This window comes from Nelusetta ayraudi, unplaced genomic scaffold (genome assembly GCF_046127955.1).
Source record: "Nelusetta ayraudi isolate G7.1 ecotype Tasmania unplaced genomic scaffold, CSIRO-AGI_Nayr_v1 ptg000026l, whole genome shotgun sequence".
In the NCBI taxonomy this organism is placed as follows: Eukaryota; Metazoa; Chordata; class Actinopteri; order Tetraodontiformes; family Monacanthidae; genus Nelusetta; species Nelusetta ayraudi.
The window spans coordinates 10078819-10094306 of NW_027466076.1; the positions used below are offsets into that span (position 1 = coordinate 10078819).

Below are 15488 nucleotides of genomic sequence, written 5' to 3' on the forward strand. Positions count from 1 at the left end.
ACACTCAAGGTTGCATCACAGAAACAATTAAAAACACAAAGTACCTGAAACAAAACAAAACAAAAAAATCATACCACAAAACACATAGCAATAAAAATACATTAAAATGTATTGAAATAGAACTTTATATAAAGACTGATTAGTTTAAGCTCAATCTTCAAATGTGTGTTTTAAGAAATCCTACACTTCAACATCTTCATATAGGCTCTGGATTTTGCACAAATATTTGATAGTGTTACCCAACAAAACCATTTTTTTGTCAAGGCCCATATATCCTTTCCTACATGCAGTGTTTGGCAGACAGCTTAGAATGTAGCTTCACCTGCTGTAACTCGGCAACAGGTTTGAATCGTAACGTTTGTTTTTTTTTGTGAGTGAGTGAGTGAGTGAGTGAGCGAGTGAGTGAGCGCGGAGCCTTTCCAAAGCACGCAAATCTGTTTAATTCCCACAAAACCCTGAGCTGATTCACGATGCCCCCAGCTGCCCAAAGTGTCTTCTGTGAGCGTGCGCGCTATTAAATATGCCTTCATAAACCTGACACACTGCTGGTATGCTCATCACACTCGGCAACGCCACCCGCAACCGCATGCCAGAGCCCTGCACACATGCTCGTCTGTGCAGAATGAGCCACTTGTCCTCTGTTACGTCCTGACTTGAGTCGACTGCAGTTAGCGAAGCCTCAGATTGGATCATCGAAGCCAGCTAGTGTTCATACTGGAGTGGAAAACTCAAAAGATAGGTTTTTATTTATTTATTTTTTCTTAGTTTTTGAGAACCTTTTGGTTGGGAACAGAACCGTCCCAGTCAGAAAAATGCTGTTTTTGTATGCAAAAGACAACGTGTTTGGGTCAAAAAAAAGACACATGGCTTCATCCGTACTCCTCTCATTCCCGTCTCCGTGCAAAGTTAACGCGTTTCCCAGCTTCGGTTTCGCACCTCGGTGGTGACAGCAAATGGTGGCGGTGTTTGTTTTTGGGAAGTCCTCCAGCAGCCTGCGAGTGCGACTGTGAATGCTCCCTCTCTTTTGTTTGACGCCCCGCAGAAATTTAAGGGTCACAGGTGAGCCTGTGGGGGGTGGGGAGAGAATGGGGGGGGAGGGGATTCCTCGGGGTGCCGAAGGGTTTACGGCTCCCCATCACCGCGTCGTCGCCTACGCCGACCAACAGCTGCACAGGTGTGAGCAACATTTGTTGCGCGCTACGTGAGGACTCCAGTTAATCCCATCAGAGATTTCTCACCTCAGCAAGCCGGAGTTGTCGTCGTAAATCCACGCAACCCGTCGACCCTCGCCGGGTTTATACCCAATTTGCCGTCGATAAAGCGGCCGCTTGTTTTCGGTTTTCCGAGCTTTAACGCGATTGGACGGCGCGGGGAATCGACTGCCGCGAGTCAAGGGTTCAACTTCTGTCTTTTTGTGCTGCGTTTGCATGTTCTCAGCGCGTGTGCGGGTCCACGGGCAACAAGAAAACGACAAGAAAAACAAAAACAAAACAACAAAACAACATTGGGTGCAAGATAGAATGCACCGCGAGCAGCCGTCTCACAAACGCTGCTGCTCGCACGCAGCTGGCCACCATTTGTCGGTAACACCTGGTTTACACGCACAAAACAAAGTCATTAACGGTGTATTTTTGAACCAGAGAAACCCTAATGAACGTATTATTTTATTGCGCTGTTTCGGTTTATGGAATTTATGTAGATTTTATTTTTTTTCAAACGACGATATAAAATAAAAATGCCATCAGACTTGCTGCTTAAAGGGCTTAAAATTTAGAGCCCTTTTTCTAATCGGAGTGAAAACAGACACGAGCCAGAGCCTCTTCTTCTTCTCTTCATTTACATAGAATTAAAACCAATCGTGCTTAAGTATAGCAAATCATTTATGTCAGCAACCGTTTTTGAAACTGATTCCTTTTTTTTGTCAGTTGCAACTGAACTGCGAACTAAAGACTAAAGTGATTTCTGTCCTCCCCCCCCGTCTGCAGCTTGTTTTCCCGGCCCGGACTTCCCAGCGAGTGGCCGTGTTGGGACGCCATGTCTTCCCTGCGCTGCTTCCAGCTGTTGCTGCCGTGCATCCTGCTGGTTCTGCTGGTCCACTTCCCAGTAACTCGGTCCAGACCGGCCACAGAGGACACCAGCACAAGTAAGAGAATTCACAGATGGAACGGAGACGCACATGCCTGCGCGCTCCTCTCTGCAGATATGTTGCACCGTGCACGTTTTCCGCTCGCTGCCACTCGGCACATTTGGGATTTGACCTCTGACTCGAAGAAATGAACCGAAAGACTCATTATTTTTCATAACAAGTGAACAAGTTTGTGTCGGTGTGCTGTTCATTTCTTCAAATACTAAAGTCCGATTCTTAAATTAGACTTGCTGAAGTTTAATAGGGCAAGATAAAGAGGAAAGATGGCGATTTTTGCTTTGTCAATCTGGCTAAAGTGCTTTGATTTTTTTTTCACCCTCTTTTGTTCTTTGAGCCTTTTAATGTTCACTGGCACTTGTTGTGGGCTTGGACTTTTTTCTTTTCTTTTTTTAAACTCGTCCCGCAAGTTGTTTTGGACTTTCCTCCTCCTCCTCCTCCTCCTCCTATCTTTTTCTTTGACGGCTTTTGCGTGTCTGCTTTGTTACCGCAGTTGTACCGTTTTAGAAACTGAAGAATTATATAAAAGGTTGTAAAAAAAAAAAAAAAAAAAAAAAAGAAGTTTCCAATGAGGGAATTTCTTTAATAGGAAGGCGCTCTGAGAGGTTCAACCATGTCGGGCGGTGAGGCATCTGAAGCTGGTTAGAGTGATTTTCACGGTGGAACCAGGGCTCGGCTCTCGGGGTGCTGGTTATGGTCTGTATATCCTGTCCAGACGCACAAACACGTGCACACACTTTGCAGTCTTACGGCTTCTTGGGCTGAAGTATGAAAAAAAAACAAAAAACAACCTTCAAAATCCTTCCTCTCAGTATTTGCCTGCGCACACACAGGTATTTGCCCCAGATCGAGGCGCACACACCCACACACAAACACACAAACACAAACCTATATCCCGCATGTGTCGGTCCCTTTTGTTTCCAGCCATCTGGACTCCAGCTGAGCGCGAGCGGGTCTATGCGATACTGTTGTTTCTGAGCCCATAAATTCTTGTTTTTTTTTCTCGGCCAAGTACACGTCAAAATTAGCCTTTCCTTTCATAAACAAGGCCTGCTTTCAATTTCCCACCTCCACCGCTCGTCCTCTCCCGAGCAAAGGGCTTTGGTCCTTTCAAAGCCCACCACTTCCCTCCTGTTGGTTCTGGGTGCAAAGACCTTCAACGTTGGTCTCAGTGCCGCGAACCCGGTTCCTGTATAAATGCATCTTAAAAACAACTCACTAGGCAACCTGATCTTTATATGGACTCGTTGATGTGTTTCACAGAAGCTGCACTTTTTCCAATGATCTTTTTTTGAACGCAACACATTTTTTGGGCGGATTTTCGGCTCAAAATATTGATTTTGCAATCCGGGGCGCCTTTCGCCAGCACCCTTGTTGATGACACTTGGGACACGAGCAGGAAATCAGAAGAAGCAGGGGGGGTGAATCCACGAAGCCGGATTAACGATTAACTTGCATTCTGACGGACAGCACGCTGTAGTACGACGCACTTCACACCCACTCACAGCGACCAAGTGTCGTTGCTGGCGCACCAAACATGTTGTCGTCCCCGCGGGAGCTCCTTGCAGCTTTTGGGGCTCGAGAGCTCGCGTGTGTGAGTGTCTGTAACCACAAAAACAAGAATCTGGCTTTAAAGGAAGGGTTCACCTAAAATTAACCTTCCGCTATTTTTACTCCTTACCTTCTGTTGTTGTTGTTTTAAAAATGATGGATTTCATGTCCACAGTGTTCATCCATGGGTTTGGAATTATTCCCCTTTGAAATAGTCAGAGAACTGTTACAGTTTTGGATGAACTCCCGCTTAGCTAAAAATGTTTTGGACCATTTCTTTTTTTTTTAAGTGTTGCAACAGCAGCGTCCAATCAAAATGGAGAATCTGCTGATGTTGTAACGTGTAAGTTTCCTTGTCCCAGTTTTTTTTTTTTTTTTGAGGAGCCAATTTTTCGAACCTTTGAACCCGTTTTAAGAGAACGTGAGTCAGTGGAGGGAAACAACAGCAGCGTCTTGTTGCCCGCGCTGTTAATAACGCCTGCCGTCAGGGCGGAACTCTCGGATGTTTTCGGAAGTGGCGTAACTCAACTGAGCTGCACTCCTGAGGTCACAGGTCAGAGGTTAATCCACAAAGCCATTTTTTTTTTTTTTTTTTTTTTGGGAAACTTCTGAAAGCCTCGGTAAAATGATCCGCCGCCCCTTCTCAACACCTCGACCCCTCTCGCCGCAGACGCCGTCAAATCCTCCGAGGACGAAGAAGACGACGAGTCGTCCTCCGAGGAGAACAAAGTGTCCAGCGAGCAGTCGGCGAGCAACGAGAAGCTCCACCGTAAGCCAAGCCTCCCCTCCTTCTCTCCCCGCGTCGCGTGCTTTCGCACCATAATTGTCAACGCGTTGCCATTCGTCCCGCTCCCCCAGCGTCGGCGCCTCGCTGGGTCATGCCGGAGAAGATGGAGAAGCAGCTCCACGCCGTCCCTGCCAGCAAGACGGTGAAGTTTCGCTGCCAGGCCGTCGGGCACCCGGTGCCCAGCCTGCGCTGGTACAAGAACGGCAAGGAGTTCAAGAAGGACCAAAGGATCGGAGGCTTCAAGGTGGGCGGCCGGGCCCTTGGGGGGGGGGAGAGATCGGCGAAGCGTCAAGGCCACCGTGGTCGAATTTCCCACTGTTGTCCCTTTCAGATCAGAGACCACATGTGGACGCTGATCATGGAGTCGGTGGTGCCGTCCGACAAGGGGAACTACACCTGCGTGGTGGAGAACGAGCACGGGAGCCTCCAGCACACCTACGTCCTGGACGTCGTGGGTAAGGAGAGAGAGGAACTCTCGCTGGCGGAGCCGAGCGTCTGACGCAGAGCCCCTCACCGCCTCACTAACAAAATGTCTCCCGCCTTCCAGAGCGCTCCCCCCACAGGCCCATCCTGCAGGCGGGCCTGCCGGCCAACCAGACGGCGGTGGTCGGCACCGACGTGGCCTTCGTGTGCCGAGTGTTCAGCGACCCGCAGCCGCACATCCAGTGGCTCAAACACATCACCGTCAACGGCAGCAGGGAGGGGCCGGACGGGAACCCTTACGTCCTCGTTCTCAAGGTGTGTTGTGCGTTGTGGAATGAATCAAAAATGATCGTCTTCCTGCTACATTTAACCTCTTTAAAACGTCAGAAACTGCAACAACAAAAAAAATCAGTTTGTTAGCGTGTAGCCGTCCCAGGTTTTTACTCCTTGCGGCATTTTGTTTATTTTTTATTTGCAATGGACTGAACAGGGGAGGCAGCGTGTCGAGGATCAGCCGCTCTGTATTCCCAGTTCAAACGTTCCACATCTGGGAAACATTGTCAATCAACTTTGTTTGAGTGCCAGCCATCGCTGATGTAGAAACACTCGGCCTCCTCTCATTGTGCCAGATCAAGCAACAGCTTGATCCAGCTTTTTTTTCTTCTTTTTTTTTTCCTTCTTTCTTTCCTTTCTTTCAAGGGCGGGAGGGGGTGGGGGAAGCGAGGTGGTCTTTGTAAAAGATTTAGGGTTCGACATTCTCTTCCTATTCATGTTCTCCGCTCCAGGACTTGAAAGCCGGAGTTTACGACCGATCCGGAATGAGCCGCCGCGGCTTTCCTTCGCGCCGGCGTTTGGCCTCCTTCTCGGAGACGGCGTCCCTCTAAATTCCTCCGTCTGTCACCACGTGCACTTTATGCATATATTCCGCTCTTGCAATAGTAACAATACCCAAGAACGGACTTGGCGCGGGGGCTACCGCTCCGGTTTCCCCTCGGGGGAACGCCGCACACCTCCGACGGAGCCGAGCACCGACCACATCTGTGATGTGTTATTTCGTGATGAAAGACTCACGGGCTCGGTGGTTTGTCGAGTCTGGCGCGTCGCCAGGAACTGCGCGCGTGTTATTATGCCCTCCCTCCTCCCCCCCCCCGAATACAATTAAAGGCCCGGTGATAAAAAGCCGGCCTTTAAACCAGAATCCCGGCTTGTTTGCTCATTTCTCAGCCGCGGACGCCGGGAGTCTGTTCAGGCCGTGCAGTCTCAGTACACTTACAATACCATTAGCTTGCAGCGCGGCGGCTCGGATTAAAGCGCTCCGTCGACTTCTCAGCGCTTTGTTTCTTCACGCACAAAACACTTTCCACGGCTGCAATCCCCTCCTTCCTGAGCCTCGCCGTGGCCGGATTACGCCGCCGCCCCTCCGCGAACGTGCGCCGTGAGCGCACAGCACGTTTTATTTTTCTATTTCTTAATTTTTTTTTCTGACTTTTTTTTTTTTTTTTTGGCGAATCCCACGTTCGCAGCGCCGCCGCTGCTACAAATACTCAGCAGAACACCACAGCTCAAAATACTCGGGTGAACCCGGGTGCAGCAGCGACTGCTCAAATTCCTCCGCTGCTGCTTTCGCGATGCGGGCCATTGTTTAGCCAATTTAGAGAATGACCTAATGTCTGCGAAAAAAAAGAAAGAAAGAATGAATTTGCAATTTGTTTTTAAAGGCCTCGTCTGGGAGAAGAAGCAAGCGGCTCAGAGCTGCAGAAGGAGCCCAACGATGGAACATTGTGTTCGCTTCAGGCTGCTTTATGGGGCTTTCTGTTCGCTGACGATGATGAGATGCCTGGGATGCAAGTTTGATTTTCTTTTCTTCCCCCGTCTCTGTCATCTCTGCTCAGACTGCAGGTGTGAACACGACGGACAAGGACATGGAGGTCCTGACTCTGAAGAACGTCAGCGCCAACGACACGGGGGAGTACACCTGCCTGGCGGGGAACTCCATCGGCGTCTCCCACCACTCGGCGTGGCTCACCGTGGTGGACGGTGCGTTGGACGCCACGCCGACTACCGAACCCGGGCGCCGTCTCCTCAGCAGACGTCTCACTGTTTCTCTTGTCTGTCTCCCCCCCCCCCCCCCCCCCCACCTGGCGGCTGCAGAGCTGCCGCCCTCGCCGCTGCCCTCCCAGACCTACCTGGAGATCTTCATCTACTGCCTGGGCTTCTTCATCATCGTCATCCTCACCGCCACCGCCGTGGTCTGCAGGCTCTGCTGCGCGCCCAAGAAGAGCGACTTCAACAACCAGCTGGCCGTCCAGAAGCTGGCCAAGAGCATCCCGCTGAGGAGACAGGTGGGTGGGGGGGGGGGACGGCTCCGCTGCCGTCGCTCCAAACGGACAGGGCGCCTCTGACCGAGACTCTCCTCCCGTGCAGGTTTCGGTGGAGTCGTCGTCGTCCCTTCAGTCCGGGGTGTGTTTGATACGCCAGTCGCGCCTCTCCAGCGCCGCCACCACCATCCTGGCGGGGGTGTCGGAGTACGAACTGCCCTACGATCCCGCGTGGGAGCTGCCTCGCGACAGGTACGGCAGAATGCCGACACATTGGAACTGAGAAATGTCCAGATGCCCAGGTCGCCTTGTTTCTTTCCCGCTGACTCACCTTCAAACCCGGCCGGTGAGTCTGCGCTCCAGAGGCTTTGCCCGCGCAGTCATCCGCTCCTCACCTGCTCATTTAAGCGCGACCAGCATATACTCAGAAACCCACACCGCGTCCTTCGCGTGTTTTAATTTTCAGTTCCCGGCCGTGTGGCCGCCCTCGCGCCCCCCCCCACCCCGAGTCTCCCTGGCGCAAAACAGGAGAAAAGTTGTGTCACTTTGCCGCAGACCAGGACGAAAAAGCCCAGCCTGACTCGCGACTCAGGCGTCTCTTTACCAGATTTGAGAGAAATCCCGCAACTGCTGTGACAACAGGCTGTCTGGAGTCGTAAAAATACAGCCTGGCAGGATTAAAAGCGTCACTCTCCCGAGACTGCTGTTATTGCCCGTTCGTTTCGTGAGCATGCGGATATGTTGCACCTTTCACATTGTGAATCTGTTCAGTATTTTCTGTGGCTCTGCAGCCTCACCCGGCCGCTTGCATGCACTGCTGCGGCTGAAGCGTCGCTAACGTGTCTCTCCGTGCGCGTCCTCAGGCTGACCCTGGGGAAGCCGCTGGGCGAGGGCTGCTTCGGTCAGGTGGTTCTGGCCGAGGCCGTCGGCATCGACAGCAGCAAGCCCACACGTCTCACCAAGGTGGCCGTGAAGATGCTCAAAGGTAAATCTTGGCAAAACAATAAAAAAACAAAAACTGGAAATGAAAATGGAATAAAAGCAAAACTGCAGTGGGGAGACTTAAAATTCACTGTTGCAGCAGCTCAAAAACAGTGACACAGAGGAAAACTGCTTTACAATGCGGCAGTAATGGTAGTAGTTTCAATATTATACACACAGCGAAGGAAAATATTCATTAAAAGTACCTCAAAGCAAAGATTATATGTAAAGTGCAACATGATAACAATTTGAAAAAGAAGCAAGTATTTAAAGGTCCAGTGTGTACATTTATCAAGGAAGCCCAGTATTTAAATACAGGATTCGTATTTAGGGCACTGACAGCTGGCGGCACAGGATTGCAGCTAGCTAGGAGCAAGACTCTTGCTCTATGTATATTCTTATATACGAGAACCGTTCCAACTTAGAACGGGTAAGAGGAGGAAAATCAAACTACTTTTATTGCACTGCAAGTACACACTTTTATTAATGTATTTATGGGCAGTATGTTAAACTCTTACCAATTTAAAAAAAAATTAAAAATCAAGCTATATTCTACATACTGGTACCTCTAACCAACTCGCCTTGCAGGCATTTTTTTATGGCAGCATTTTGTCGCTGCGTTCACTGCTGTGTTCATGAAACTTTGAGAAACTGACATTGTGCAATCTTTCTGCTGCGCAGCCGACGCCACGGAGAAGGACCTCTCTGACCTCATCTCCGAAATGGAAATGATGAAGATGATCGGGAAGCACAAGAACATCATCAACCTGCTGGGAGCCTGCACCCAGGACGGTGAGTTGGACTTGGACTCGTTTTTTTTAAAGATCAGCACCGCTCCCTCCTTCTGCGCTACTTCCCCCGCGTTTGCTGCTCCTTACAATGGCATATTTTTGTGTTTTCATGCCGGCTTAAAATATCCAAAGCCCACAAACGGAGTTGAAGTCAGCCAGAGAAAAAGTACAGCGTAGCTAAAGTCACCACCTGCTATCAATTTTCCTCATCACCCTTGGTGGTGGTAGTGGAAGGAGGTGGGGGAGGGGAGGGAGTGTGGGGGTCCTTGGCTGATAAATAGAAAGTGTTGGCAAGGCGGTGGCGTTAATATAGTAAACATGTGTTGGACTGGTGGGTAAAACAGGCCATTCATCAAGCAGCAAAATCATAGCAAGCGGTCAAACACCTGGGGCCTGTTTCAGTCTTGTCAGACACTCTGATTTTTCCGTTACACAAAAGAACTGAACTCAAGCTGTCAGGTCAGTTAGCGTAGTAACAGACTGCATGAAACTGACCTGGTGGGGAGCAGGACTTCCTGAGTGACCCTGGAGTTCCTCTCTCTCTCTCCCCCAGGTCCTCTGTACGTGGTGGTGGAGTACGCCTCGCAGGGCAACCTCAGGGAGTACCTCCGCGCCCGCCGGCCCGTGGGCTTGGAGTACTGGAGCGGCTCGCGGCCCGTCTCCCTGGCCAGCCTGGAGATCATGGAGCTGGTCTCCGCCGCCTACCAGGTGGCCAGGGGGATGGCGTACCTAGCCTCCAGGAAGGTGAGTTTACCGAGCCGCCGATTGGACGAGGCGACTTCCCGCGGCTTCCTCTCGCTCACCGCCGCTCCCTGCTTCTCCCGCAGTGCATTCACAGAGACCTGGCCGCCAGGAACGTGCTGGTCACCGAGGACAACGTGATGAAGATCGCCGACTTCGGCCTGGCCCGCGACATCCACCACATCGACTACTATAAGAAGACCACCAATGTGAGATCATACAGACCTGAACCGATCGAGACCTGGCGGCCGATGTTGTTTTGTTATTATTATTTTTTTTTAACTGGGGCCCCGTCTGTTCCTGCAGGGTCGCCTTCCGGTCAAGTGGATGGCGCCGGAGGCTCTGTTCGACCGCGTCTACACCCACCAGAGCGACGTGTGAGTTTTGGTTGCGAGAGTCTAAAACCACTGAAACAATGGACAGAAAATAGCACTTGAGTTTCCTGTATCACTGTAGCTGTGTTTCATTACCCCTAGAATTGCGCAAAACCTAAATATCACGATAAAAAACTGCTACTGGAAACAACACAACACTTTGAAAAACCTCTCAAATATTGAGGTTAAAGTGTCATGGAAACATTTTTTTTTGCATTTACACATGAAAATGGTGCATTATGTTTGGCTGGAGGAGGAGACGGAATGTTATTACGTTGTCATAAATATATGACAACTGAAATCGCTGCTCCAAAACGCAAAATGTTTTGTACCTCCATCCTCTTAAGTGGGGTCTGGAGATTTTACGAGAATGACTTACTAATGCGCTTCATCTTTCAATGGAAACTCCTGCCAATCGCACTTTTTTAATTTTCAAAATTTTTTGAAATAATGCTTTTATTTTGCTATAAAAAATGTCATGGATACACAGCTTATCAGACAGTGAAAAACCTGTGATCAGTGTTTGTTTGCTGGCAGCTTCGACGCCCGTCCCTAAGAACATGCGTGCGGCTGTAGCTGTCTATATTTGACCCAAATACAATCAAGACAGCATTAATATTGAAGATTCAAGTACTTGAATCACATGAATGTCACGTGTGCAGCACAATGTAAAAGTGGCAATGCTTACCGGAGATCATGCAAACAGCAAAAAACAGCATTTTCTTCAATAAATACAAAAGAAGCGCAACTTTCACAAAGGCACTTATTTAGAAAAATATGTGGAGTGTGTGAACAATTGTAAAAGTGACTAAAAGTATGTAAAGCGTGTAAGTGTGCAGGCAGTAAACATTATAACAAACATGTAAACCTGAATCAGGACTGATGCAGGACTGCATGTTGGACCCAGCAGTGGCTGATGAACAACGTTTCCTCAGTGAGAGTCTCACGTATAATATTCCCAGAGTTCGTAAATCACAACGTGTGTGTGTGTGTGTGTGTCACTTGCAGCTGGTCTTTTGGGGTCCTGCTGTGGGAAATCTTCACCCTGGGAGGGTCTCCTTACCCGGGGGTCCCCGTGGAGGAGCTCTTCAAGCTGCTGAAGGAGGGCCACCGCATGGAGAAACCTCCCGCCTGCACCCAGGAGCTGTAAGTGAAGCTAGCAGCAGCTCGTCGCTAGCGCTCTGACCCGCTGGGGTTTGACGTCTCTAACGCTGCTCCGTCAGGTACATGATGATGAGGGACTGCTGGCACGCCGTCCCGTCCCGCAGGCCCACCTTCCAGCAGCTGGTGGAAGATCTGGACCGCACTCTCTCCCTCATGGCTAACCAGGTAACGGCTAAGTTGCAAATTCTTCCTCTGGAGTTTTAGTTTCACTCCGTAAAGGTTTGGTGTGTAAAATGTTTAAGGAAGCCTGACAGTGCGTTTCGTATACAGGGCGCTGTTAGGTATATACAGTATACACTGTACATACCAGTATTGGGTTGAGGGTTAGGGTTGAGTACTCTACTCATACTGTGCCAATACCATGACACCGATACCAGTTGTATATGTACAGTATGTATATGACAATTTTGTTTGTACTGCAGTGAAACTTCACCCATGCTGACGAATATTGTTCATGTAACAGTACATTTGTGGAAGCAAACTCTATAATGTGCAATGGACTTATTAAGTACTCAGTAACACTATCGTTGAGTACTGAAATACATGTACTGGTATTCTACTCCTGCTGTATGGAAGTGGTATTGGTGCATCCCTATTCTTAAGGGTAGGGACACCACATTACTTTTATTAATGCGTCACTGGGCGGAATGTGAGGCTTTCACTAAATCAAGCCAAACTTTACAACGCTGGACCTTTAAATCTCCTCCTCATCTTCCACCCGCCTCCTCAGGAGTACCTGGACCTGGCCGCCCCTCTGATCCAGTATTCCGAGGTCGACGTCTCCGCCCTGGTCCCTTGCAGTAACGCGACATAGACCCCCCCCACCACCACCACCACCCGCCACCCGCCCCCCTTTTCCTGGATCACCTACGTCCCGTTTTCCTCCGCCTGGCGCGGGCCGCAGCAGTCCCGGGTTGCCGGGGGGGCGGGGGCGGGGGGGGGGGGGCGGAGGAGCTCAGAAGAGCCACACTGACAGCAGCAGCGGCAGCAGCCTGATGGGAGAAACAGATGGACTGAGCCGGACTCCCCCAGCGAGGCCTCAGGAAGCAGCTCACACTACCATTGAAGGGTGTAAAGACTGCCAGAGGCAGCCAGAGCCGAGCCCACCGGCCCCCCCGTCCTCAACTGCCGCGTTGTGCACTGGCAATGTTAACAATACGTGTAAATAGTGTAAATAATATTTTGTGCTATACGGACGAGCAAGCCGGACAGAGGAATATATGACATGGAACGCATAAAGGCAGAAATGGAAAATAAATTGCACACACACACACACACACACACACACACACACAAAAACTATTAAGGATTCCAGAACTTATTTAAAAAAAACAAACAGAAGTCTTCATTTGGTTGTTTACCAGCATTTTCCCTGAAGTATCTCAAAAAGTAATTTCACGTACTGGGGGTTTATTTCTCGGTTGACTTTCCCACATTTTATTTCAGCGTATTTATTTTTCATGAAATATTTAAATATTTTCCAGTCAGGCTGGGTCCTTCCTCCGCAGTAGCATCATGTCGCCAGCGTTTACTTCAGCACTGCACTTATCCTACTGCTGATTAAAGCTGGCCTTTTGACACAGACGTGCTTTTAGTTGAATGTGCAACACAACTGATTAACAGTATTAAAAAAAAAAAAAATCATTTGAATGTTGCCTCTCGCCGGGATGTGATGAATGGATGAGATGCGATTCCTGTTTGATGTGCAGACGGATATTGGTAGTATTCTCGTTATGTACTGATATATTACAAAATACATCCATGCCTGCTTTTTTATATAAATATATATATATATGTATATATATATATAACATTAAATTGGTTTTTGCTTAACCCTGAAACCGAAGTTTGTTCTTCAAAACAGTTTGCGTTTCTTTGTTCGAGCAGAGACCTCATGCCTCGGAAAAAGAAACATTTACAGATAAGCCTGATTGCGTCGGGGAAAGCAATGAAAAGGATTCAGAGAAAAATGTGATGGCGAAAACAAAGGGTCCAGCGCGACTGAAGGGGAGGCCTTCAACTGAAATGACTGCAGACAAAAAAAAAAAAAAAGAACGACTGCGCTGATGCACGCGACGTAACTGACGGACCGAAAAAGAAGTTTTGTCGCTTTAGAAAAAGTCAGCGCTACGGTAGCCACAGCGTCATGTAGATTGAGATTTTATTTTTCTTCTTTTTTTCCCTTCCATGTCCATCACTGGAGTCAGTAGGACTGATGAAATGATTCTTTGGCCGAGCTGGTTAAGTTTTTCTGACTTGAAAAATGAAAACCTAGTACGACTGAGGCCTCTTGGTTGCCCCCTGGTGGTGGGATGTTTTTTTTTTTTTTTTTTTTTTTTTTAATAAAAATAATAATAATAATAAAATAAAGTCCCACGGATTGTCACATCCCGAAGAATGAACCCAAAGTGTGCCTTAACAAATAGCATCATGATTGACATCTAAATTCTGCTTATGCTAGTAAAAAAGTAACTGACAGCATTTAAGACGTACAGCAGTCTTCAAAGAAGTGTCTTGAAGATGGAATCCTCCTCCCTGCTTTCACCCAGCCTCAGATGGAAACCTCCGTCCTTGATAAGTTGTGCGTCTGTGACGTCCTGATGTCTGCGTCGGCCCGTTTACGGCCTCTGGTAGGTTCGCCCGTCCTCTGTGCGCTTCCCACAAGTCTCGTCAGGTTCCGACGCGGACCTCGCTGTAATCCTGCGGAAACATTCCTGGGACTATTGTTAGAGAACTTACCTCTATGCAGAGGTGCTCCAGAACACGCGAGTAAGTGTAACATCTAGTCTGCTGTTAACTGGCTTTACAGAGCAACATTCTTCCAGTGCGGTGCCTGTTTATTGCTTTGGCAAACACCTTTATGTAAATGGAAGAAAGATGTAAGGCAGTAAGGTCACACGCTCGTGGGTTATTATCATATCGTTGCCATATTAGGCAACACTGCAGTCTGGCCTAATGTTATGTAGGTGGGCAGGAGGCATTGCATAAACGCCGGAGTCTAACTAGGACATGAGAACAACATAAATCTCTCCACCTCACAGCCGTTTCTACAAATTCTTCCCATGAAAAATTACCTCTATCTGTGTTTTCTCACACGAAGTAATGCAAGTCAGAGGGCAGAGCGGTTGCAGGGGATGTTTTTTTTTTTTCTGTCACTACACATAACACTTAGATTTCTTTGGTCGCCTTTGAGAGTAGTATGTGTCATCTCGTGAGAATCATTGAAACTAAACACCCAGACATTATATGACAAAATCAATACAGAGAGTTTCATTCACTCTCAGATGTTCAGGATGGAGACGCAGTGGCGGAAGGAGCAGCGGCGCTGATGAAAGAAGACTCGACCCGACCCCGCTTTGGTGCGACGCTAACGAGGTGCGTTCCTATTTTTAGGCAAACCGTTCCTTCATTAGCTTCCCCCCTTCACAAAAGCAACGCGTCACGGCGTCCTGGAGCCGCTGAGTTCCAGAGTTTGAAGGATCACTTGTCAGCAGTCTCACCCTCCCAGCCACCACAGCTCCCGGCCTGGCCGTTGTGGGTAAACACAGCTAAATAAGGTCCGGGAAGGGGGGGGGAGGAAGGGAAAAGGGGGGGTGGCTTGACATCTTTCTTTCTCGCCCGGCCTGATGGGAGCTAATGGGTCATAACAGTGAGGTGAAGACCCGTGATGGGTCAGCCTTTCGCACCGTGTGACAGATGGCCGAGTGAAGAGGCATTGTGGCGCCACTTAACACCTCGGCCACGGTGCCAACAAGCCTGCGCAAACACCGAGGAGCAATCAGGTTGTTTACCCCTCAACAGAAGGCCACTTCCAGAGAGGTGACTGACACTCGGCTCTCGAGTGAAAGAAAAACACAAAATAGCAAACAAAAAAAAGAGATAAGGAGGATAATAGAGAACTATCCTGTTACCAGTTCCTGACTTCACACCAAGACTTTAGAAAAACAAACAAAGTCCTTCACACATCAATCCTAAGTACAGTACAAGTAAAAGCCCTGTGTTACATTCTTATATACAAGTGTGTTTGGAAAACTTATTCTAACCCCTTTTAATGCAGCTGCGATGCAAAAAGCCGTACGATTAGCAGAAACTTTTGAGGTTTTTGATTGGCAAGTGAACTCTATCGGCCAATAAACTGTGAGAGTGGTAAATGTGCAGGTGGAGCAACGTTAGTGTCAAAAGCAGTTATGGACTGCAAACCTGGAATGGAATGAC

The 15488-nt window shown here is 48.8% G+C and overlaps 1 protein-coding gene across 1 annotated transcript; it reads left to right on the forward strand.

Annotated features, from left to right (window-relative positions):
* The first annotated feature begins 1996 nt into the window (after positions 1 to 1996).
* On the forward strand, positions 1997 to 12552 carry fgfr1b (fibroblast growth factor receptor 1b). Its single transcript, XM_076029782.1, has 16 exons — positions 1997 to 2143; positions 4365 to 4463; positions 4553 to 4725; positions 4813 to 4936; positions 5029 to 5219; positions 6797 to 6941; positions 7056 to 7246; positions 7329 to 7474; positions 8086 to 8207; positions 8885 to 8995; positions 9548 to 9738; positions 9822 to 9944; positions 10042 to 10112; positions 11118 to 11255; positions 11333 to 11438; positions 12004 to 12552. Exons 1-16 carry the CDS (start codon positions 2035 to 2037, stop codon positions 12085 to 12087), a joined length of 2124 nt encoding a protein of 707 aa, XP_075885897.1. The 5' UTR covers positions 1997 to 2034; the 3' UTR covers positions 12088 to 12552.
* The last annotated feature ends 2936 nt before the right edge of the window (positions 12553 to 15488 follow it).

Coding starts and splice junctions, on each gene's coding strand:
- fgfr1b (XM_076029782.1), top strand. CDS start 2,035: ATGTCTTCCCTGCGCTGCTTCCAGCTGTTGCTGCCGTGCATCCTGCTG. Junction 6,942..7,055: donor GTGGCTCACCGTGGTGGACG/GTGCGTTGGACG, acceptor TGGCGGCTGCAG/AGCTGCCGCCCTCGCCGCTG. Junction 8,208..8,884: donor GGCCGTGAAGATGCTCAAAG/GTAAATCTTGGC, acceptor TCTGCTGCGCAG/CCGACGCCACGGAGAAGGAC.